The sequence below is a fragment of the Eleutherodactylus coqui genome, chromosome 2, assembly GCF_035609145.1.
Source record: "Eleutherodactylus coqui strain aEleCoq1 chromosome 2, aEleCoq1.hap1, whole genome shotgun sequence".
NCBI lineage: Eukaryota > Metazoa > Chordata > Amphibia > Anura > Eleutherodactylidae > Eleutherodactylus > Eleutherodactylus coqui.
Genome location: NC_089838.1, coordinates 62,579,520 through 62,604,323, shown reverse-complemented (window position 1 = coordinate 62,604,323; position 24,804 = coordinate 62,579,520). Strand labels below are relative to the sequence as shown.

The following is a 24,804-nucleotide window of genomic DNA, read 5'->3' as shown; positions in this document are numbered from 1 at the left end:
ACAGAGGTCCTCATTTTAGAAAGGGGACCCAGAGGTTTCATCAAAAATACTAAATGGCTATAGAGGAATCAAAAGATTACTGGCATGGTGTGCAAATGCAGCGAAATAAGGACTTGTGGTGATATCTACTGTCTGAGAGGGCTGATGTGAGAGTCTCTTCTGAAATCCTAAACTCCTGGAAGGAGCCCCCTATGAGCCCACACAGTAACTGCATAGGATCTTGTAATCCTTTGTTTCCTAAAAGCCGTTTAGTTGATTATCTTATAGATGTCCTAAAAATAAAGGCCTCTGTTAACAAGTCCAGGAGCTGCTGCTCATTACACAAAATCAAGCCGTACTTGCATGAAGAAATCACAGAGGGCGGCCATGTACCTGTGCTATTAGCTCCTCCGTTCAGCAGTCTAGCGGTCTGCATGTTGAGGGATATGTGATATCTTCACCTGCCCTCTTGTATCAGTATATTAGTTAGTATATGGACGCCTTCTGTGATTTGTCTTTGTTTATATTTCCTTTTCTGTGATTTTATACTTGCATTAAGGGCTTGTATTCCATTGTACAGCTTTCTATCCCAAATCTTCAGAATTAGTGTTTGCATGCACAAGACAGGAATTAGGTTTACCTGTTAATTCCTTTTCTGGAGTCATCCTGACAGCATACACATGGAGGATGTCCACTGGACCCCTGTTGGGACAGGAAGCGGAAAAACATACAAAAGGCACCTCCCGCCACCAGCTCACCAGTGTGTACCAAATAACTACAGTGACCCGGCTTTGCTTAATCACTCATTTTTAATAACGAAACTTATAGTACAATACGTTACTTCACGTAGAGAAGGATAACTGAAGGGGAGGGAAAAGCCCCTATGCTGTCAGGATGACTCCAGAAAAGGAATTAACAGGTAAACCTAATTCCTGTCTTCCCCTCGTCATCCTGACAGCATACACATGGAGGAGTACCAACAATCAAGGGCTTTAGGGAGGGACCACTGCTTGCAGAACTTTCCGCCCAAAGGCAGTGTCCCGGCTGGCCCCCACGTCCAGACGGTAGTGTTTTACAAAAGTATGGGTGCTTGACCATGTGGCGGCTCTGCAAATCTGGTCGGTTGTCGCCTGGGCTCTCTCCGCCCAGGAACAGGCGACCGCCCTAGTAGAATGGGCTCTAACTTCGCCCGGGAGTGGGATCCCTTGGGATCTGTATGCCTCTTCTACGGCCCTCCTGACCCACCGCGCTAGGGAGTCCTTAGTAGCGGCCCCTCCTCTGCGTGGACCCTGAAATTGAATGAAGAGGTTATTAGATTTCCTAAAGGTATGTGAGACCTCTAAGTACTTCAGAACTGCTCGTCTCACGTCTAGGTTATGGAACCTCTGTTCCGTAGTGTTCCGGGGTTCCTGGCAGAAGGAGGGAAGTACTATTTTTTGCTCTCTGTGAAAGTCCGTAAGGACTTTCGGTTGAAAGAAGGGGTCGGGTCTAAACTCTATCTTGTCCGGGAAGATGGTCATATATGGAGTTTTTATAGAGAGAGCTTGGATTTCCCCGATCCGCCTGGCGGATGTAATGGCCACTAGGAAGGCAACCTTATATGAGAGGGTCTTAACTGAGAGTTCTTCCAGGGGCTCGAAGGGATGTGCGCAAAGGGCCTGTAAAACAAGATTCAGGTCCCATGGGGGCATGGTTCTTCTTATAAAGGGGTGAAGTCTAACTGCTCCTTTAAGGTATTTTTTGACTAGCCTATGGTCGGCTAACGGGAAGTCAAAGAAGGCTCCTAGGGCGGCCACCTGGACCTTAAGGGTACCAGGTTTTAGGCCCATGTCCAGTCCATCCTGAAGGAACTCTAGAATCTTATTAATGTCTGGTTGTTGGAGGTCGTGAATACTGTGCCCCAACCACCTAGAGAAGGTGTCCCACACCCTGGTGTATATGTTCCTGGTGGACTCTTTGAGACTCTCACATAAGGTGGTGGTCACCCTCCCTGATAGGCCCTGGTTCAGATATTTTACCCGCACAGCTTCCAGGCCGCTAGTCTGAACTGTCGGGTTTTTGGGCAAATCAGGGGACCCTGTTGTAGGAGGTCGTCTCTCCACGGCAGATGTAGGGGCTCCTGTGTTGATAGAGCGGCCAGGAGCGGGAACCAAGGTCTCTTGGGCCAGAATGGGGCTACCAGGATAACGGAGCCCGGGGACCCCTGGATCTTCTTTAGAACCCGAGGGATCAGGGGAATAGGTGGGAAGGCGTATGTCAGGTCCCATTCCCATGCTTGGGATAGTGCGTCTATTCCCAGGGAGCCCCCGTCTGCCCCCCTGGAAAAGAACCGGGGACACTTGTTGTTCTCCCGAGAGGCAAACAAATCCACCTTTGGAGTCCCCCATCTTTCTGTAATCAGTTGGAATGCCTCTGGATGTAGTGCCCACTCCCCAGGGTCTATCCTCCTGCGGCTGAGGTAGTCTGCCATGGCGTTCTCTGGGCCCCTTACGTGGAACGCTGAAACGGAAGGCATCCGCTGCTCTATCCACCCGAGCACTTTCGCCGCCAGGTCTTGTAGTCGGGGGTTCCGCGTGGATCCCTGGTGGCGAATGAGGGACACAGTTGTTATGTTATCCGAGAATATTTTAATGGGTCTACCCCCGATCTCTGTCTCGAGGTCACGGATGGCCCTCCAGACCGCGCAAAGCTCCTTGTAATTGGAGGATTGAGTGGCCTCTTTCTGGTTCCAGACCCCCTGGACATAGCGACAGCCTAAGTGGGCCCCCCAGCCAGTTGCGCTCGCGTCAGTGAAGATGGATACTGGGGATGCCGGGTCCCAACTTGTGGACCTGGCGAGGTTGGGGATAGACGTCCACCACCCCAAGGAGGACCTTACTTTGTGAGTGAGGGTGACTTCCTGATCCAGGGAAGCTGGAGATTTGTCCCAGTTGCTCAGGATAAAGTCCTGGAGAGTTCTACCATGTAACTGGGCCCACGGGACTACTCCAATACAGGCTGTCATGAGACCGAGGACCCTCATGCCTCTCCTAAGGGAAACCTGGGAGGCTAACGAAAGTGCCCGGCTTTCGTCTTGGATCGTTTTTTGCTTTTCTAGCGGGAGGGAAGAGCACTGGTGGTGTGAGTCCAGGATAACCCCTAGGAACTTTTTGCTTTGTTCGGGCTGAAGATTGGATTTGTCGAAGTTAATGATCCAACCTAGCGACTCGAACAGGCGGAGGGTGAGGTTGACCCGGTGCTGGAGTTCCGAGGGTGATCCTGCTATAAGCAGGAAATCGTCGAGGTATGGGACAATTAGTACTTTGTCCGTCCTTAGTGCTGCTACCATCTCCAATACTAGTTTGGAGAATACCCGAGGTGCGGAGGAAATCCCGAACGGCAGGCATGCGAATTGGTAATGTGAGACTGACCCTTCCATCATCAGGGCGAATCGAAGAAACTGTTGGGAGTCTGAGTGTATCGGAATATGATAATAGGCGTCTTTTAAGTCCACCGTGGCCATGACGCTATCTCGTGTGATTAGGGGGATCGCTGATCTTACTGATTCCATTTTAAATCTTCGGTATGTTATAGATTTATTCAGGTATTTCAGGTTGATTATAACTCTGTAGGCCCCGTTAGGCTTCTTAATAAGAAACAAGGGGGAGTAGCAGCCTTTGAACCGTTCCTCTACGGGAACTGGGATAATGGCCCCCAGGGATAGCAGGTCCCGTACCCCCGACTGGAGGGCCCGGGCCGACGCGGGTGACTGGCAGGGGGTAACCACGAACCTCCGGGGAGGGGGGGCGGAAAGCTCAATTGTATAGCCCTCTGAGACCAGGCGAAGGGCCCAGGGATTGGAGGTTATTTCGCTCCATCTATTGGCGAACCCCCTAAGTCTGCCCCCCACCTGCCGGATCCCGATGGGCGGATTCTCACCCTTTCCGCCTTTGGGGTAAGACCAGCGTCCGGTTTTCCCCTTCCCCCTGTATGTTCTCGGGGGGACAAAGGGAGGAGGGTAGGAGGAGGAAGGCCGCTTGACGGGTCTGTCTGCTGGTAGCCCCTGACTTTTGTCTGAGGCCTTCTCCAGGAGTGTATCCAGGGAAGGTCCGAAGATGCGATGTCCCTGGAAGGGCAAAGAGCAAAGCCTGTTCTTGGAGGCATTGTCCCCTGTCCAGGCTTTTACCCAGACGGCCCTCCTGGCGGTGTTCGAAAGTGCCGCTGACCGGGCCCCGAACCTTACTGACTCCATCGAGGCGTCCGCCAGGAAGCCGGTGGCCTGTTGGAGGAGGGGAAGGCAGTTGGCGATATCTTCCCTCGAACCCCTTTGCGAGACCAGGGCCTGGAGTTGGTCTAGCCAGACCGTCATGGATCTCGCTACCGACGTGGCCGTAATGTTGGTCTTCATGGTGAGGGCCGCCGACTCCCAGGCCTTCTTCATTGCCGCATCCACTCGTGAATCCAGTGGGTCCCGCAACTGGGAGATGTCCTCAAAGGGGAGGGCAGCCTTCTTCGAGACCCTGGCGACCGCCAAATCCACCTTCGGGACGGTGTCCAAGAATTCAATGTCTTCCGGGGTGAAGACCATACGCTCTCTAAACTCCCTAGACAGGAAAAACTTGCGTTCTGCCTGTTTCCACTCGGTCAAGATGAGCTGTTTTAGGATATCGTTGACCGGGAATGATGGTTTGGGCTGAGGTATGAGTCCCCGGAACAGGGTATCCTGGAGGGATGGCTGCTGTGGTGCCTGTTCCTCCACCTGCATGGTGTGACGGACCGCTGTTAGTAGCTGCCCCAGATCCGCCGATGCGAAGAAGTACTTCCTCGTTTCTTCCATGGGCGGTATGGATTCTGAGGGGGAATCCTCTAAGAACCCTTCCTCCGAGTCTGATTCTTCAATCCGTGACCGCCTTACCCTTTTCGTGGGGGGCGGAACGGAAAGAGACGAGAGAGAGGCCTCGATCTCCTCGCGGATCATAGCTCGGATGTCGGATATGCCCGAGGGGCCTTCCTCCCGGACCACCTTCTCTGTGCAGGCTGCGCATAAGGGTTTGGTGTGTCCCTCGTCCAGTCGCCGCAGGCAGACTGGGCACTTGCGCACGCGCTTCTTGGCCTCTCTGCTCTTTTGTGCTTCTCTGTCCTAAGAGACGGAGACAGCAGAAAAAAAGGGGGGGGTTTTCCAGCACCTGACCCTTCGTTACCCCTGGTGTGAGCCCCCGGAGGTTTACTCACCAGCGGGTTGCTCTCCGTGTCCTCTCTGGCCGACATCTTTACTTAGGTGCAGACCGAAGACATGTGGGGAATCCTGCTTTCTCCTTTTCTTCCTTTTTTTTTTTTTTTTTTTTCAAATTTGGCGCCTTTTTCCTCGAGGCCCCGCCCCCCCGTGACGCGGCCGTGCTGACGTCATGCCGCCGCGCCGGACCCGGGGGATACACTCTGCGTCGGGCTCTGAGGAGGGCGCATAGATGTCCGGGGACGTCGGATCGAGCGCAGCCGCCGCCCGCGCCGCGCGCTCTACCCCCCCCCCCCCCCTCGCTGGCATACCTGCTCACGCCGACAGAGGATCGCTGGAAGCCAGGGTCCCGGGCCGACGTCCAGAGCGGGTGCCTGATCCGGAGGAGGCTTCCAAGCCCTGCAGGTACGGGCTGTATCTTCCCAGTGCGACAACCCCACTGGGCAGCGCGCTAGGGAAGGGTTCCCCGCAGGGAACGTGGTGCTGGTTTTGGATCCTGCGGGTGAGGGTCCCCACGTAGGGTCTCACCCGCGCAAGCTCTGCCAGCCCGACCAGAGAGTCGTCCCCCCACGGGCGGACAGGCTGCATAGGAATTTTCTTCTTTCTTCTTGCCTCCAGCATACACCTGGAGGCTTCCGCTTGGACTGTCCTGTAGGGACAGGAAGACACTGGTGAGCTGGTGGCGGGAGGTGCCTTTTGTATGTTTTTCCGCTTCCTGTCCCAACAGGGGTCCAGTGGACATCCTCCATGTGTATGCTGTCAGGATGACGAGGGGAAATATTGTTTTACTTAGAGTACATAAAACTACCCAATAATCAAAACCAAAGAGCTTTTCTTTCCCTGCCTTCAGGGTCCTTGACACTTTGTATGATCTTCATCTTGATTGGGGAAATGTATTTTTTGTGTGTTATATAAAAGAACTGTATATTAGAAAGTTTCACAAAACCATTAAAAAGTCAAAAGAAAAAAAAAGTGTGACTTACCCCCATGAAGAGACAAGCAAGGGTATGACGCTCTCATTAAGTCCTTCAGTAAACCATCGGCATGCTCTTGTTTGTCGACAAATATAATGACTGATCCTTTTTCTTGATAATGCCCCAAAAGCTCAAGCAGCTTAAGAAATTTCTTGTCCTCCTCAATCACAATCTAGAAAAATATACGGAATTTGCCATAAACCATTAACACAACAGGATCGTTCTCTACAGCACATTATCTGGACTTACAAGCAGCCTAGTAAATAACACTAACAGACTTGTCAGTCTTCAGCTTCATAACTTCAATATTCTTATCCTCTAAGAACCATGTGTTGCTATGACATGCCGCGTGTCCCCGAAAATAAGACACTGTCTAATATTAATTTTTGTCCCAAAAGAGGCAGATTGGATCACAAGCACCGTGGTTCAGCCAATCACAGCACTTGCTTGCTGGAGGCATGGTATTCAAAGCCCCATCACCAGAGAATGCTGTGTCAAGGCTGAAGACACGGCAGCCTACTGCAACACTAGAGACCAGGGCAAGGTACCCAGACACCACGGTACAGGTGAGTATTGCTGGGGGGTTTTTCTTATGCAGTTTGGCTAGGGTTTAAATTCGGGGGAGGGCTTATACTCCCCCTCCAGAAAATCCGAGTAGGGCTCATTATTGGGGAAACACAGTATATGTGGTGTGACGTTAAAAGGGTTTTTTCAGGTTTTACATTATAAGACATCATCACACCAGCAGCACAGTTTATTACAAAATATATTATTTTTGGTAATCGAAAGCTTTAGAATACCTGAATGCCCAGTGAACAGGCCCCTGCATTGTCAAAGAACGAGTCAAACTTTCAGTGGCATGATTTAGTTATTCAGGGAAGAGAAAAACAAGCAAACAAAAGATGCTATTTTGTGGCCACTTCACAAACCAGTGCAGGGACGGTTAAATCAGCGCTGTGTGGGAGGACATATTCAGCGATGGTAAGGCCAACTTTCAGGTTCTGAGTGGAACTTAGGCTTCACACGACTTACAAACTAAAAGCTCTTATAATACTGCTTCTCACTATAGGCTGCCATTTCTTCTGAATGTACGCAGTTTTGTAAAAAGTTTTTCATAGCGTTTAGTTTACATTTTCTTAAACTACAATTATTCCGACATCTTTCTGCAAGCTCCTAACAATTGCTTTTGCTTTTGCCTTGTAGAAGCCAAAACAGAGTCTGTATCTAACGTGCAGCACCTGACATGCATCAATTCTTCTTGACAATTCTGTGGACCGCTCTTCTGTCTTTGGCAGATTGTCTAACTGCAATGGAGCGCGGTTTTATATTTTCTTAAACAATACTTTGAATAGTTGAGTGAGGTATATGTGATCTCATAAACTGAATATAGAGGGTTTCCCTTTTTATGCAGTTCTACAGTTGCCTCCATCAGCTGGTTGTGCACTGGTGTGCCAAGCAGCATTTTTATAAATCTAATGGAAAGGTTTGGGCACTGCTGCTTATTATATATATTATACTGTATACTTCGCCTGGCTTAAACAGCAAGCCAAAGTTATTCAAATTAATACGCTTTATTAACCAATCCACAAACAATAGTTGAATATGATAGTCCATCCAGCACCCCCTCCTGCCCGGGAACTACGATGCAACATAGGTTGATGGTAAAGAACTCGTGTAACTTTACTGTAAATCATATAGTTTGCATTCCAAAACTCACATTCTACAGAGGAATAACTATAGTAAAAGAAAATATAAAGTTTGGATAACTGACAAAAAGAAAAAGTACAACGATTTTCCAAAAACATATGCATTTGAAACAAACAGTAGCTGGACTATTATGAAACGGGGTAGTACAGGTAAGAGAAACATGTCAAACCATGTCAGAGTGTTGACAAAAGCATAATTAAAAAAAAAAAAAATTCATTCTCCCTTTCCGGATGAGGCGATAACATTCTAACAATAGGACTCGTGACCCCTGCAGCTAATCACTGGCCAAAGGCTGTGGTAATTGGCTGCATTCAATCACGTCTATGATGTCGGTGATGCCATGGATGGCTTGCTAGAAGAGAAAACTAGCAGGGAACCAGGCACTGGCAGAACAGGGGCGGAATCAGTTGGTTCTGTATTTTTAATTTTTTCCCCCCTACAATGACCTAGTGTGAAAAAAACCTCTTTGATAAGCTCTTGCAACTGCTAAAATTATGATAAATGGCATTTAAATTTTCTTACCACATGTTGTTCTACATCAGAACATACAACACTTCTTCCTCCAACTTGAACCTCAATTGGCTTGCTCAATATTCTTCTTGCTAGAGCTTCCATGGCTCTTGGGAATGTAGCAGAGAACATGACAGTCTGTCTATCCGGTCTGACATTGTCTATGATTCTCATGACCTGTCCAAACATGAAAGGGGTCATTACACATACCATAGTATTTGGCAACTGTTGTTTTCTCTGACTGTGCCAATACCTTGTAGTATAGGACAAAAATAAATTAAAGGGCACCCAGCAGAACAAAAAATGTAATGGGCGGACATATCAAAAATGTTACTTTAATATATTCAATGCCAAAATAGAATGACTTGAAGTTAAAGGCCTAACGTCCCACGTTGCACTACTGAGAGATAATAAAAGTGTATGCAGATGGCAATTTACATACATACAAGGTGATAGGAGTCATATCTCCATATAGACGGTATCAGGAAAAAATGACTTCCAGTGCCTATATTCATATAGACAAACAGCAAATACTTCATAAAGGTACTTTACCTGTGGCTCAAAACCCATGTCAAACATTCTGTCTGCCTCATCCAAAACAACATATGTAGCTCGACGCAGGTTTGTTACTCGACCTGTACATTAAAAAAAGTCAGAGAGAGAAAAAAGGGGTAGAAAAGTGTTAGGCATAAATATCAATTCTTTTCCAACAGTTGTTTTCTTTTTTTTTAAATTAAAACTTTCAAACAAAAACAAAACACCTATAAAACGTCACTTTACTAAGAACACCCCATATGACTATAGATAAGGCCCTTTAGCATTTGGTTGGGTCAAGCCTACTCTTGCGTACCATCGCATGGCTAGGAGGACCTGTAAATTCAGCCCTCTCCAAGCACACATCTTAAAACTAAGACTGAGGTGGAGCCTGGAGCCACGTCAGGCATTTTATGACAGCAGTCACCTAGGAAAGAACATATTAGAGATTACAGCGCATGTGTGGGAAGCAAAGAGCTCATACTAAATGCTTCAAACTGTCCGCTGGTTACCCTGGAGAACAAATCACACAGATTTAAATGTAATCCTAGTGTAATGGCCAACATTACAGACAATGACTTCATTAAGCACTGGATAGCAATGTACCCAGAAATGTTATGAAAGGAGAACATATGTTAAATGCCGCTTTCCATACTTTATATTGTATTGGTGAGGTTACATGTTACTTATGACCTTTCATCTATGTTTTGAAGCATGTGTGGCTCACATGTCTCAAATTAAAATGGGGATTTTAAAGCAGATATCCACCCAATAAAGCACATTAAGTGAGTTTCAACGCAGCATTTAAAATGTGAAGCCCATACTAAAACCGGCTAAAAATCACATTTTCTCTTCTTGAAGCAGCAGATATGGACAACCCTCCAACACCTTACCATACTTCCAACAGCACGGTGCTCTAAATGTTGCATTCTGACAAAATGCTGGAAAAAACCTACCTTACCAGAGAGCAGTCTTGGAACTCCAGTTCTATATATCTTGCACGGATATTTTTTTTCCACAGAAGTTAAACAATGTAACAGTTTAGTAAAGGGTTTGGTTTTGCAGAACACAAAGTGATAAAAACAGACAAGATCATCATGCAAAAAAAAAAAAAAAAAACTATATCAAATCCATGAGGTTGCTATTATCAGCCCAGAGCTTTAAGCGTCGACGGTCTAGAGGAGGATATTAAATAGGAATACATTAGACACGCGGGCGACTGCAACGTGTGTGATCAGAACAATCACTGCATAGAAACAAGTTCAATGTGATACTTCCAGCAACTTATACAGAAAAAGAGAAGAATGTTACAAGTAAAGTTTGTGCAGCACGAGCGGCCGCCTCGCTTTCTCACTAATGGCTTTAGTGGTCTGTTGTCATGTAAGCTAATAAGGAGAGGTCTACTGAAATATCACTAAATGATTTCCAAGTTTGCTTGTTTTAAGTGCATCAGCCAAAATAATTACTAGTTAAGGTGATAGTTGAGAGTCAATGCTTTAAAAGGTAGGAGTCCCAATTTTTGTACCTTGTCGGCCACCTCCAACCTGAAGTAATGGTTCGGAGATGCATTAAATCCAAAAATGGAGGCGTGACATTAAACGTGGAATCATACATTTTAAAATATTTGTGACTCAAAATTTTTCACTAGTATTATACCATCAAATTGTCCCACGATTAGGACAGGTCTAATCAGTGCATATGGCTATAATCTAGGATCCACGTGGGCAGTCATACAGCATGGGGGCAGGAGCCACTGGTTGGGGACCACCACTTCAGTCTCACTTTTCACACCATACAGATGGGAGAACAGTTGGAACCTTTTTTGCTTTAATAAAAACCATAAAACAGGCACAGAGGCTTCCAATACAGCCGTGTAAACTTCAGAGCAAGTGATGCCTTGTATTTAGGATGGAGTTAAGGTCATCTTTTTCTAGTACAAGTATGGCGCAGTTCACCTCACATTTTATCCATCTTAAACTGCAGTCACTTGTTTCAGCACAAAGTTTTGAAATTTTTTAATATACTTTCACCTCAATGGCTGGCAAACTAAAATTAGCTGACAATAGCAGATTTGTTGCAAAAAATCTCAAACTGTCCTGTTCATCTGAATGGGGTCTGCAGGAGCAACAAAAAGCAGATGAATGGGAGAGGTCTTTTCAGTCGCATTAACTTCTGCAACAAAAATGCACCCTTAGTCTGTAATGAGCTACAGATCCAGTGGGTCTACTATATCGGACCTATTATCATCAATGTCATAAGTTAAACCTTTTAATTTAGCTGCTGTCATCAAGAGCAACTGTGGAACCATTAGAAAAGAAGCGTTTTAGGCCTAAAAGTGTTTACAGAGGCTATAACACTGATGGGTAGAAGAGCTGCTGTACAGATGTGGCTGCTTCGGCTCTTTCTTTGGACAGCCCATCGCATATAAATCGCCCACAAAAAAACCTTTTATAGGTTAAAGAAATTTTTTAAAAATTAGCAAAAATGAAAAAACAACAAAATATCACTCACAATAAAAAATGACTCACCATTGTTTGCTGCTAACATGTCAATCATGCGACCTGGTGTACAGACTATTATCTCTGCACCTCGCTTAAGTTCAGCAATCTGGAAACAAGCCAAGTAAAGGAAACAATAAAAGTACAATGAAGTTACACATCGCAAATCTAAGTGTGGAAATACACCATAAACAATTCTAAGGCAAATTCTTTAAGTCGTAGGACACTCTTAGGCTGCATTCACACGAACGTATATCGGCTCGGTTTTCACGTCGAGCCGATATACGGCGTCCTCATCTGCGGGGGGTGGGGGGGTGGGTTGGGGGGGGGAGAGCCAGGAGCAGGAACTGAGCTCCCGCCCCTTCTCTGCCTCCTCTGCACTATTTGTGGGACAGGGGTGGGGCTAAGTTCCGAGAATTAGCCCCGCCCCCATCCCGCCTCTCCCCATTGCAAATAGTGCAGAAGGACGGAGAGGACGCGGGAGCTCAGTTCCTGCTCCTGCCTCTATAAATTAACAAAATACAACAATCAAGGCAGACCATAATAAAAACAAACAAACAAACCACAAGTGCAGGTAAGAGGCCAGGCCTGATCCAAGGCCTTGAGATTAAGAAGCCACCAGAGTTAGCGGGGCACATACAAGTGGGTGGGTGCCGTGTCCCCCAATAAACGTAATGACAAAGGCATTTTACAGTAACTAAAATAACGTTTTCTTGTCCGTGTCACAGGCCGACACAGCAAGACCTTGAGACGTTCTAGAGCCAGTGGGAGGGGGGAAAAGAGAAGGTAGCAGGGCAGACTTGGTGTGGCTCATAAGTGTCTGTAAACAATAGGCCCACCAACAGCTGTGACTGAGAGCATTCAGCAGGACTTAGTGCAGACTGAACAGCAGCTATATTATTATAAAACCAAAAAAGCTGCTGAATATCAAGAGTCTGTCTGCAAAATGTACTAAGATGGAATCGATAAAGAAAAGTGATACCCTTATCCTCTAGGTGAAATGCTGCGCCAACAACAGGAGTATGGACGACAACACACTGGGTGGTGGGAAAAAGGTAGGACGGATTACCCCAGGCAATCCTAAACTGTATATCGGAGCTGGGTAGGAGCTGAAGGGTAGGCTAGCAAGCAGTAGATACAAAACACGTCCTGCTTGCTGAGGACGTATAATTTCTATCAAAGTTCAAGGGGAAGGCCAGGACTCGATACTTAAAGCGGGCTGGAGAAACGTCAAGGAAGAAAAAGTCAAGTATGTTGTGTTTATCGGTGTGCTATCTGCAAAAAGACCAGGCATGAGTATGGATGAACCAATGCCCATAATAGTTCTCCAGCTGGACTCTTCCAATGGAGAAAGAGAGTTTTGAGCGCCAGTCCTACAGCCATCTGCTCTTGTGGCTAGTGCAATGTGGTGAAGGATGGGCTGTCTTTTCCAGGGATATGTACCAATTGGAAGGATGAAAGGAATATTCATCAGAATACCCAGAAGAGACCTTGAAGTCTTGTCCAAAGAATGTCTCAAATGAGCCCTCGTAGAGCTCAATTCAACAAAAGATATAGTTAAAAGACTACAAAGAAGTAAAAAAAAAAGCATTAAAAAAAACAAACAAAAAAAAAACACTTTTAAAGATTGCTAAAACATAAAACTATAAATTTCATATCACCATAATCGTACTGTCCCATAGAACAAAAATTCATATACCATTTTTATTGCACCAAGAGCACCAAAAAAACTAAACCCCCTTTAGAACATTACAATTTGTCCTGCGAATAAACAAGATCTCATACAGCTATGCTGATGGAAAAAAACTCATGGGTCTGGGAAGGCGGTGACGAAAAAAAATGAAGCCTCTGGTCCATAACTGGTTAAATTAATTTCTGACTACATATGATCCATCACTATGTATTCGGTATAAAACCATTTTACAGGAAGGTATTTGCCGATACCTGTTCACTGATGCCGGTTCCTCCATACACACAGACCACCCGCAGGCCAAGAGTCTTGGAGAACTTCTTGCACTCTTTTGTGATTTGTAGAGCGAGCTCTCGAGTAGGGGTCATTATGACCGCTAAAAAGGAAGATGCCAAACAACTCAAATTCAGTTACAGAAGATATAATAATACATCATTTACTTCTAGCCACGTGTTCACCAGCGGAAAAACACTAATGAAGTGACAATGGTTGTCCAATGAAAACATTCTCTCAATTCCCAGCTCATGGATACCACTAATCTGACCAGCTCCGGGTTTCCATCTCAGGAGCCTCGAGACACAAATGTCTGGTACCTTAGACTATAAAGGGGGCCACAGGTTAAGACAGACAGTGTTGAAATGCAAGCAGCTCTTATAAAGTTAAACCTCTTCCATCTGTACTGCGGATAGTCCACACAGCTCGCCGTCGGACATGCGCAGTGCACATTTTTTTTTTTCAATGCAATTGTAGAAGGGACGCAATTTTTCCTCCGTGAGCGATTTCCGCTCGTGGGCAGGAAAAAAAAAAATCATTTCCATAGCATGCTACGGGCGATATTTGCTGCGGAATCCAGAGGCAGATGCCCGCTCTGGATTCTGCAATGCAAATCCACCCAAGTGAATGAGGCCTAACTCGCCTTCCGTCTCATAATGACAAACAAGAAAGAAAGAGGGGGAGAGACATGCTGAAATGTGGGGAGAGTTGGTTACTAAGGGCTCGTTCACAGGACCATAGTGTTACAGCGCATGCTGTTGCCACTCACACACATTGCATGAAATACACGCAAAATAAAGATCGCAGCATTTTCTATTTTGGCACGTATTATGCACATATAGACACACCAAGATAGTGCATTCAGGTGTTTTATCTGTTGTGGAGGGTTGTGATCACTGCTGGCAGAACATAAATTTACTTCCCCACTGTACAGAGCCCAGGCAGCAGTGACATACATTTACAGTTGCCAGTTGAGGTTAAACGGGTTCCTCCATCCTATAATATTGCTTGCTCATTAGAATAGGTCATTAAATATCAGACTGTTAGGACTCAAGTCTCCCTCTCTGCACTAAAGCTTTACTCATCTGAGGCTAATGATTGGCTGCAGTGGTCGTATGAACCAAGAGCAGCACATGAAGAGTTTTGTTTTTCTTTCCTTTATACCTCATCTATTTCCTGGCAACTATTACAGATTTCAGAAAACCTCTTTAATAATTCTAATACAAAACAGTACAGGCAATTGTTATAAACAGAAAGATCAGTAAACAATAATCAGCACATAATAGGATAAGCCCCATTTAGACGTGAGCAGGGGAGTTAGTATAGCTGGCTCGCTCACAGTGCGGCCAGCAGGGGGCGGGACAGCTACAGGAGATTTCACTCCTCGCTTTCCCCCACCCCTCAGCTTTACAAGCTGTAACAAGACAGTATGTACTCCGTGCCCTGAGGAAGCGGACACACGAAACATGCATCATGGAAACAGGCTGTGGGGTCCTTTACTTCATACAATATGGGTGAGGATTACTGTCATACTTGGTCCTGCGCATGCAGTTTGCTCTGCGAGGCTTGTAGGCACTATATCCCTTCAGTAGGTTACATGGATAGTATTGTGTAGCAGTTAAAAAGAATTGTACCAAGAAAAATATTGTTTAGAATTATGGGCTGACTAACTAGAAACATTTTTTGTATTTACACATGCTAATAAAATCTTCTATCCCCAATAGTCCAGGACTAATGCACATTCAGCGCCCCCTGCTGCCTCTATTGTGTCAAGTGCAGTAGTTTTTCCACGTAGTCCGTTTTGCCTCTTCTCCACTGGGTATGTGCAAACATCTCTAGTGTGGGGGGCGCTGTTTCAGAAGTTGATGTGTCTTCTCTCATGTCAGAAGAGATGTTGAGCAAGTGATGAGGGGGATGGAATGGTGTAGACTAAAAAACTAGGAATAAGATGCGACCCTCTGATGAACATGCACTTACACAAATATCGTCAGATTTATTTCTCAGTTTTTACTGATAATGCCCCGCTGTGAGCCAATGACAATAGCTCCCGCGCAGCAGGGCAAGAGCGAATATGTGTGGAGACGAGGCTGACTGAGGGGAAGCATTTACATAATAATCATCTGTATGCAGAATTGGATTAGAACACATACCAATCGGTCCTTCAGCTTCCTCTAGAGGTCTCTGGTCCATAATATGGCGAAACATGGGCAGAAGAAAGGCAATAGTCTTCCCACTTCCAGTTTTGGCAATGCCAATCAAATCCCGCCCAGACATGATTGCAGGAATAGCTTGTGCCTGTATTGGTGTTGGTTTTTCATATGCGTGTCTGATGACAAAGAGAAGATGACCACTTTCAATAAATAATTACTTTCAGGTCACTACGCTCCGTTTGATGGTATAAGGGCTCCTGTACACTAGAGCAAAAGCGATATTGGGCTGTGATTCACGGACCGCTATCGCCCTCACAATCTTTCTGAAAACCCCTGGATACGAGGAGTTTTCACATGGAAACAGCCTCACATCCCTGCGGGGTTCTCTACATCTCACTGCGGCTGTCACAGCCGCTGCAGGAGATCGTCATGTTCTCCCATTGTTTTCAATGGGGCTGGCGCTGCTGCTGTCGCCGGCCCCAGAGAAGACATGTAAAAACCCCTGGATGAGACAGCCTTGCATCCCTGCGGGGATGAAGGAATCCCCCTGGTGCAGCTGTCACAGCCGTGGCAGGGGATCGCGATCTTCTCCCATTGTTTTTAATAGGGTCGGCGCAATCACCCAACTTAAACCCAATTGAGATGGTTTGGGATAAATTGGACCACAGAGTGGGGAAAAACCAGCCAACAAGAGCTCAGCACCTCTGGGAACTCCTTCAAGACTGTTGGAAGACCATTCCAGGCGGCTACCTTATGAAGCCGACTGGGAGAATGGTGGGAGTATGCAAAGTTGTTATCAAAGCAATATGAGACTACTTTGAAGAATCTAAAACATTCTGATTGAACATTTTTTTACTGCTTAAAGGGGTTGTCCCGCGGCAGCAAGTGGGGTTATGCACTTCTGTATGGCCATATTAATGCACTTTGTAATATACATCGTGCATTAAATATGAGCCATACAGAAGTTATTCACTTACCTGTTCTGTTGCTGGCGTCCCCGTCGCCATGGTGCCGTCTAATTTCAGCGTCTAATCGCCCGATTAGGCTGGAATCGGCACATGTGATGGGGCGGAGCTACGCGATGACACGTACAAGGGGGCGGAGCCAGAATGCCGCTGCTGCTGGACCGAGCCGAAGGGAAAAGACCCATCTGCGCAAGCGCGTCTAATCGAGCGATTAGACGCTGAAATTAGACGGCACCATGGAGACGAGGACGCCAGCAACGGAACAGGTAAGTGAATAACTTCTGTATGGCTCATATTTAATGCACGATGTATATTACAAAGTGCATTAATATGGCCATACAGAAGTGTATAACCCCACTTGCTGCCGCGGGACAACCCCTTTAATTCAATAGTTTGTGTGTTCAATATGAATCTATAATGATGGGGTGGGGGGGAGTAAAACACTGTGGAAGAGGTGTTGTATCCAAGCTTTTGACTGGTACTGTACGTTTTTGAACAGTATCTTTTTCCCCCCACATGTTTCTAATACATCCAACTTCCCAGCTGCTATACGCAGTATCTAGTCCCGTTTACCACAAATAGGCCAATACATATACAGAGGACTTGAAAATCTTTCACTAAAAGCTCTGCTCTATTAAATGCTGATGAACAGCTGTTTAATGCTACAATGTACATACTATGGAGTAATAGGGAGCACACGGCCGTTACAATGTAAAAAGGAACACAAAGCTGATTTTTTAATTGGAGTGTTCTTTCAAAAACTGCCAGGATAATCTGCGTCAACAAACTTTATAGCACCCAGCGCCACCATGACATGGCATGGCATTAGTATGGACGTCTGGTAAAAATCATAACAGATGCAGTAACCAACAAAAGGTCATGAGAAGGGAATTTAATCAAAATTACAATTTATCGCATTTTACATTTTTTTCTATATAGGAGAGCATTATTTCTTACTTTTTCAGGGAGTTCAGAATCTTCATAGATATGCCACACTGCACCCAGGTTTTAATTGGTTTAGGACAATTTTTCCCCTTAACTGTAATTCCTTCAAGTTCAAGTCTGAAGGCACTGACCTCTGGTAAGAAAAGGAAGGGAAAAAAAGACATAGAAGAATTAGAATTGGTGCCATGAAATAGCCAGTGCATCTGTGGCCAGAGGTTGAGGATCACAAGTCTGACATGAATAATGGAAGTTGGGTGTTGCCCACCAACAGCAGCTCGTCCAATCTATGTATACTCAGGCTGGGGTGTATGACTGCAGCATTGGGATAGTCATCTCCTAAGGTCTATATAAATATATATTTCTTCATTAAGTGGAATTTCCAATCAGAAAGTGCAAAAATAACTATGGAATAATCTGAATAATCTAACGTGTGAAATAAGTAATTTTAAAGAATGCCTAAGCAATCTATAGAATGCCAACAATAAAGTAAAAAAATGACAACTATCTCACACATTTCCTAGGCATTCTATGCAAAGCCAAAGGGCGAACCAGCAAAGAATAAAATACCAACTCCAACTCCATTTTCTTTCCCTACACCAAGATATGATTCTTCACACCATCAACCCCATCATCTTCTTCCAATATCCCACAATCAATTTCAATCGTCTTCCTATGTCCCACAATCCCACTTTCATCCTCCTCCATCTTATACACAGTTTGCCATGCTGCATCCTCTCCAAACAAGATAAGGTATTATGGTGTTAGGATGTGTTCACGTGTAGCTAATTTAAGCTCCCATTAGGCAAGCAGATTTTCGTTTGAACGAGCGAGTGACGTAATCGTTAGCTCATTCGCTCTCGTTTAGCCTGTTCAGACAGGCAGATACATTGCTAGCCGGTTCAAACAAGCATCATTCAGTATTGTTCAGTCTTTCACCATCGCTGTATAAGCAAATGTGAAAAACTGAACGAGCGCCGTTTGAAATGAACGATAGCTAGGTGAACGAGCAAGCAATGATTTTTATGCACGCCTGCATAAAATGGTCGAGCGAAAAGGTAACGATTCTTTTTCTTCATTTATTCATTTGCTCACATTTAGGCAGAATGATTATCGTTCCCTTTCACTGATTTGAACAATAATCGTTTTGTCAAAAAGCAACTTTAATGACGATTTTTCACACCTGGAAAAATCCACTGCAAATCCACACCAGCTTTCACCCTCTCAATTGAATTCAAATTCAAGGAGGTGAAATCTCTTGTAGATCTGCACCAAATGGTTCGTATTCGCTACGATTTTTTCAGATGTGAAAAATCTACAACAAATCAGCAGAATGTGAACGCACCCTGACTAGATTACAGCTTGCTGAACCTTTATCAGCTCCAGTTTCTGTATGCAAATGGTCTAATATGAAATGATTGAAATATTAGTTACCTTCTGAAGTCATCTTAGCCAATTCTGGAACTTCCACATAAAAGTTTTTCCTGTAGGGCTCATACTCAATCTTCCCATGATCCACTGGCTCCAGGAGTTTGCGTTGCTTAGTTTGAAATCCAGTCAAAGCCGTCTGCAGATCAACTTCCTCCTCTTCCGAAGAATACTGCAGGTATAAAAAGGATTACATTAAACATTGTTCACAAGACCCACCTAAATCTTGTTTCCTTATTTCTGTCAGTTATATCATTTTTAATAGATAAACCATTTGGCAAAGACGGATTAAGGATCACATGTGTCATGACCTCGACAACCAATCTCACAAGCCTTCCCCTGGCTTGTGTCCCATGCATGGTATAAAACATTCTTTTCCTCCACTCCCTGCTCAATCATGTTGTATTAGCCAGTCATAATACACTAAAGTGACATGCTTGCAAGACCTGCAGGCTTTATATACAGCTTTACAGGACAGTGCTTCGATCACACATTAGGGAGAAAAAAAAAACATGAAGACTCAAAACATAAAAAAATTCTAAAATAAACTTCAGAAAAAGCTCTATAAATACACATATATGATGGTGCATTTAAGAGCATATAACTATTAGGATTAATTTGCCTAGAATTTTTATTTAGAGGAACAGAGAACAAGCAAATATACCTCCATGGCATCTTGATCATTCTCCATAAGTTCTCCTTTCTTCTTTGTGGTCTCTGTAGAAAACTTTTTCGTTGTCATCACAGTAACCACCTTTGTTACTGTTGCTCCAGTTTTCTGTGATGGAAAAAAATTCAAAAATGTCAACTTTTCCTTTTCTAATGTTTGTACATCAAGCTCTTCAGAGTAAAGTAAAGCTCATCAACACCATCAAATATTCCCCCAATACGTATGTTAACGGCTTCCCGCCATGCAATCAGGAATGCAGTTAAGATACCAACTGGCCATTTCAGCCAATCAGTCAGCAAAAAACATGTACTGTTTGCCGCTGCTACCGTAATATCGTATAAATGGTAGAGAGGCCGTTCCAATGTGCATCATGGCAGCACTTTTTCCTCTATTCATAGGAGGCTTCCTTGCTGTATTACTTTAATTAATGTTTGTAATTAAATCCTGCATTCAATTATCTAAGTTACTCATGGCACAAACTGTTTCATGTTTTTAGGTACAGTCCAAATTCAGCCGTCTCTCCTGCATTTTTCCTTCAGCATGAGGTTATGCAATGCTGAATTGAAACCTCTGTTGTACTTTTTATTTCCACATCTTTTATACAAAAATGTTAAAAACATACTTTTCAAACCCTCAATGAATCAATTAAGCAATTACAAAGCATATGCTGGATTGTTAGAAACTCATAAGACATTTCAGCGTCAACCTTAAAGAGAATGTCCAGGGTTAGAACAACATGGCTGCCTTCTTCCAAACACAGTAACACTCTTGTGCATAGGACTGTAAGTGGTATTGCAGCTTAGCTCCACTGAAGTGAATAAGAGCGGAGTTGCAATACTAGACAGCCCACGGACTGGTTTGTGCTGTATTTGAGGAAAGCAGCCATGTTTGTCCAACTCTAGACAATCCCTTTAAATGCTTATGATACTACAGTACACTCTGGTTGAAGATGTGGAAGGTTATTTTTTCCCCAGCATTAAAACAGCCAATTAACCATATAAAGCAAGGTTTGCAATAGAGGGAAAGACTAGATTCTATCAAGATAACCTGAAAAAAAAAGTAGTGCATGCTGAACCATTTTTCCTGTTAATATGACAGATACCATGACAGAAACCCAAGGGAATCCCATTATAGTCAAATGTCTGACATACACCGTCATGTTCCTATGATGGAACAGAAAACTGAATACCCAAATAAGATGCGAATGTAGCCTTACATGCTAAATTTAAAGAGACTGTCCCCAGCTCTCTGTACCCCTATCTGGGGGCAGCACAAGGTAGGGCCTCTCACACTGATTAGTGATAAGTCTGCTGTGTGGATCTGTGCAGTAGTTTCTGAGAAACTTGCCTTTTATCAGTAGCAGCACATGTATAGGGGTCAAGTAGTCCTGGATATTTATGAGCTGGAGCTAGCCACACCCACCTCCAGCCACTGATTGACTGCTGTCTGGCTATGAGGAGAGAGGGGTGGGGAGAGACAGAGAGCTGCCAATCAGTGGCTAGAGAGCAGGATGGGTGTGGCCTGCCTGCAGCTCATGAATATGCAGGGTTAGTTCTGTGTATGGCTGCTATTAATAAAATGCAAAGGTCTCAAATTACTGCACAGATCTATACAGCAGATAGATCACTAATCAGTATGACATGCATTACCGTATGGTGTTCTCAGTGAGGGCTGCAAAAAGATGGTGGCAGTCTCTTTAAAATGATTTATTTTGCAAATACAGTTTCTGAGATCTACCTTTATTATCTAGCAGGACAACTATGAAACTCTATACTCTCCCAGGTCCACTCTTCTCCATCGCTCGGCCCTTGCTAGAAAATAATTGGCTACATCTTGAGTAGTTGCCAAAATAGTCATCTGGAACCCTCAGAATCTATCAGACCACCAGCTGTGCTCCCTATAAATAGGCTGCCCTACACACATGGCAAGCCATTAAATGAATTACTAGAATTCCCCTCAATTATACCTGGTTTTGCTCTATGGAATAATCCTGGCCTACCTTCACTCTGAAATTCTACATTACTTGATTAGGCGATATATATGAAAATAAAACGGTTTCTTTGCAAAGCCACAAAGTGCTTCTCAATCATCAGTGCCAACCTTTTCACTTCCACCTTTCATACTGCCCATGTTGAACTTCTTTACTTCTTCTTTGACCTCTTCCATGTAGGCATCCAGAGGATCCAACTCCTCATCTTCCTCTTCCTGGGCTTCCTTCTCTCCTTCAGTTGGTTCCTCTTCATCATCTGGGAAATCGAGACAAACTAAATAAATATTTTCAACAAATATCACTCAAAACACTGAAGAGTATTAGAAACAACAGAACCCACCGTCGTCATCTTCTAAACTCCATTTTTTTCCTTGTCGCATTTCTTCAGCTTCTTTTCTCAATTCTCCAATACTTTCCACAACCCTCTTCCGTTGCTCTTCTCGCCATTTCTCTACTCTCTCTTTACGTTTTCTCATTTCCTCTTCAAGTTTATTTTGGTCAAAATTCTGAACGGAAAGGAATAAATTAAGGGAATTTATGCAGAAAGTGTGATCAATACTTTATTCTTTAAATGGCGAGTTGTCCACATTTGCAGGTACAAAGACTATATTTACACCATACATACTGCCAGAAGTAAAGCAGTGCAATATCTGATGTATTCTGAAACATGCGCCAAAGCAATAGTGGCTTCTAATTCCATTTTCAAAAGCGCTGGGACTTTGCTTTACAAGCTGTAACAAGACAGTATGTACTCCGTGCCCTGAGGAAGCGGACACACAAACATGCATCATGAAAACAGGCTGTGGGGTCCTTTACTTCATACAATATGGGTGAGGATTACTGTCATACTTGGTCCTGCGCATGCAGTTTGCTCTGCGAGGCTTGTAGGCACTATATCCCTTCAGTAGGTTACATGGATAGTATTGTGTAGCAGTTAAAAAGAATTGTACCAAGAAAAATATTGTTTAGAATTATGGGCTGACTAACTAGAAACATTTTTTGTATTTACACATGCTAATAAAATCTTCTATCCCCAATAGTCCAGGACTAATGCACATTCAGCGCCCCCTGCTGCCTCTATTGTGTCAAGCGCAGTAGTTTTTCTACGTATTCCATTTTGCTTCTGCCTCTTCTCCACTGGGTATGTGCAAACATCTCTCGTGTGGGGGGCGCTGTTTCAGAAGTTGATGTGTCTTCTCTCATGTCAGAAGAGATGTTGAGCAAGTGATGAACATGCACTCACACAAATATTGTCAGATTTTTTTTAAAGTTTGTACCGATAATGTCAGCTGAAAAATAAACAGGTTCTTAAAGCAGCACAATGCATCTTTAGGAGTGCTGGGGACACGTGTGGTTGGAGTGCTGAATAGTGTCAGGACAAGTGAGTGAGAAATTGCTGAGGACCTATATTACTGACTTTCTGTTGCCTCTATATAATTTAGGTTTTGAATCTATTGTAAAAGTATATATACGGTATAATATGGCAGTGTGTGAAGATTATTATTTTAATAGCGGTGTTAATTCCAGGGAGGTAAAACTGAATTTCTGTGGGTGGTGACGCTGAAATAAAACTGTAAGGGAAAGATGAAAATATACGCTGCAGGATTTATGTGAAAACCTATTTTTAGGGGTTGAGCGCTTTGTTTAGAAAGATTTTCTCTTACATGAATTCACCCTTGAAATTATAATGTGACATGCGCACTGCATGAACTTACACTGACATCCTTTTCCTTGTCTTCTTCTTTATCATCCTTTTTCTTTTCCTTAGTTGCCTCTGAAACATCAGTTTTTTCTTTAGATTTTGACCTGGGGAAAAAAAAAAGAATTAACAAAGTTACAACAAAAAGCAAATGTTATTAAAGTAATTAAACGGGAGGTTGTCTTATGAATTCAAGACAACCCGTTCATATGTTCCATTAGGGTATATGGACATCACGGGGAAAAGATAGAAAGTCCTGCCATGCCTTATCACAGCGATCATCAGTGCTGTGCCTTAAGTCCACCAGAGAGACATAGATGGTGTAAAAAAAAAAGGTTTTAATAAAAATGCACAATAAAGAAAAATGTTAAAAAAAAGTGTAAAAAAAAACCTTTATGCTTTTTCTCATATTAGCATTAAAGTTAAAAAAAAAAATTAAAATCCCACATATTTGGTATCGACGCATCCGTAAACGCGTACAATAAGTTGAACACGCTTTTGACGAAAAGCGTTAAAAAACTACATAAAAAGCTGAGGCAAAATGCTAATTTTTAGCGTTTTGCTTCACTAAAAGCGCAATAAAAGTGATCAAAAAAGCCGTATGTACCCTAAAATGGTACCAATAAAAACTACAGCTTGTCTTGCAAAAAAATAAGCCCTCATAGAGCTCCGTACATAGAAAAATAAAAAAGTTATAGGACTTTGAATGCAGTAATTTAGAAAAAAAAAGACTTTCAAAAACGAGATTTTTATTGCAGAAAAGTGGAAAAACCTAAAAAAAAAAAAGGAAGAATTTTGGTATCGTTGTAATCGTACTGACCCACAGAAAAAATGGATTGTCATTTATGCTGCATGATTAACCCTGTAAAAGAAAAACCCAAAAATCTATGGCAGAATTGATGTGTTTTCTCTCACTCTTGTCATAAAAAAAAATACCATATATTCTCGAGTATAAGCCTAGTTTTTCAGCACATTTTTTAATGCTGAAAAAGCCCCTCCTCGGCTTATACTCGAGTGAGGTGTAAAAAAAAAAAACCCTGCAATACTCACCTCCCAGCCTGTCTTCCTGGCGGTGCGGCAAGCTGCTTGAGAATTCTCCCCGCTATCATCTCTATGCTCAGCTTTGAATTCCCCCGCCATCAGCGCTGTGTAAGTAAGTGCTGTGATTGGATTGACAACTGGCATTTTATCATTTACAGCCATTCAGTGGATGACATCACTGAATGGCTGATTGGTTTATCAAGCACCGGCTGTGATTGGCTGGCGATCGATCCAATTACAGCACTTAACTACACAGTGCTGACGGCGGGGGAATTCAAAGCCGAGCAGGGAGATGACAGCGGGAAGAATTCTCAAGCAGCTTGACGCACCACTGGGAAGACCATCGCCCTGGGGCCACAGACGCCGGCCGGGAGGTGAGTATTGCATTTTTTCTTTACCCAGTATGTACTATAGTATAGCTAGGCTTATACTCAAGTCAATAAGTTTTACCAGTTTTTTGTGGCAGAACTTATTGACTCGGCTTATACTCAGGTCGGCTAATACTCTAGTATATACAGTAATAAAAGTTTTACAATATAGTT

At 43.9% G+C, this 24,804-nt stretch overlaps 1 protein-coding gene across 1 annotated transcript in view; it reads right to left on the bottom strand.

Annotated features, from left to right (window-relative positions):
• The window catches only part of DDX46 (DEAD-box helicase 46), a 49,460-nt gene that overhangs the window by 19,374 nt on the left and 5,282 nt on the right, over positions 1 to 24,804 (bottom strand). Inside the window, exons 4-15 of the mRNA XM_066591055.1 lie at positions 23,238 to 23,328; positions 21,863 to 22,028; positions 21,633 to 21,778; positions 19,527 to 19,640; positions 18,869 to 19,034; positions 17,450 to 17,570; positions 15,528 to 15,703; positions 13,359 to 13,480; positions 11,445 to 11,523; positions 8,935 to 9,017; positions 8,395 to 8,559; positions 6,175 to 6,337 (exon numbers count right to left, since the gene is read on the bottom strand). Of these exons, the coding sequence (XP_066447152.1) occupies positions 6,175 to 6,337; positions 8,395 to 8,559; positions 8,935 to 9,017; positions 11,445 to 11,523; positions 13,359 to 13,480; positions 15,528 to 15,703; positions 17,450 to 17,570; positions 18,869 to 19,034; positions 19,527 to 19,640; positions 21,633 to 21,778; positions 21,863 to 22,028; positions 23,238 to 23,328 (1,592 nt within the window). The remainder of the gene's footprint in view (positions 1 to 6,174; positions 6,338 to 8,394; positions 8,560 to 8,934; positions 9,018 to 11,444; positions 11,524 to 13,358; positions 13,481 to 15,527; positions 15,704 to 17,449; positions 17,571 to 18,868; positions 19,035 to 19,526; positions 19,641 to 21,632; positions 21,779 to 21,862; positions 22,029 to 23,237; positions 23,329 to 24,804) is intronic.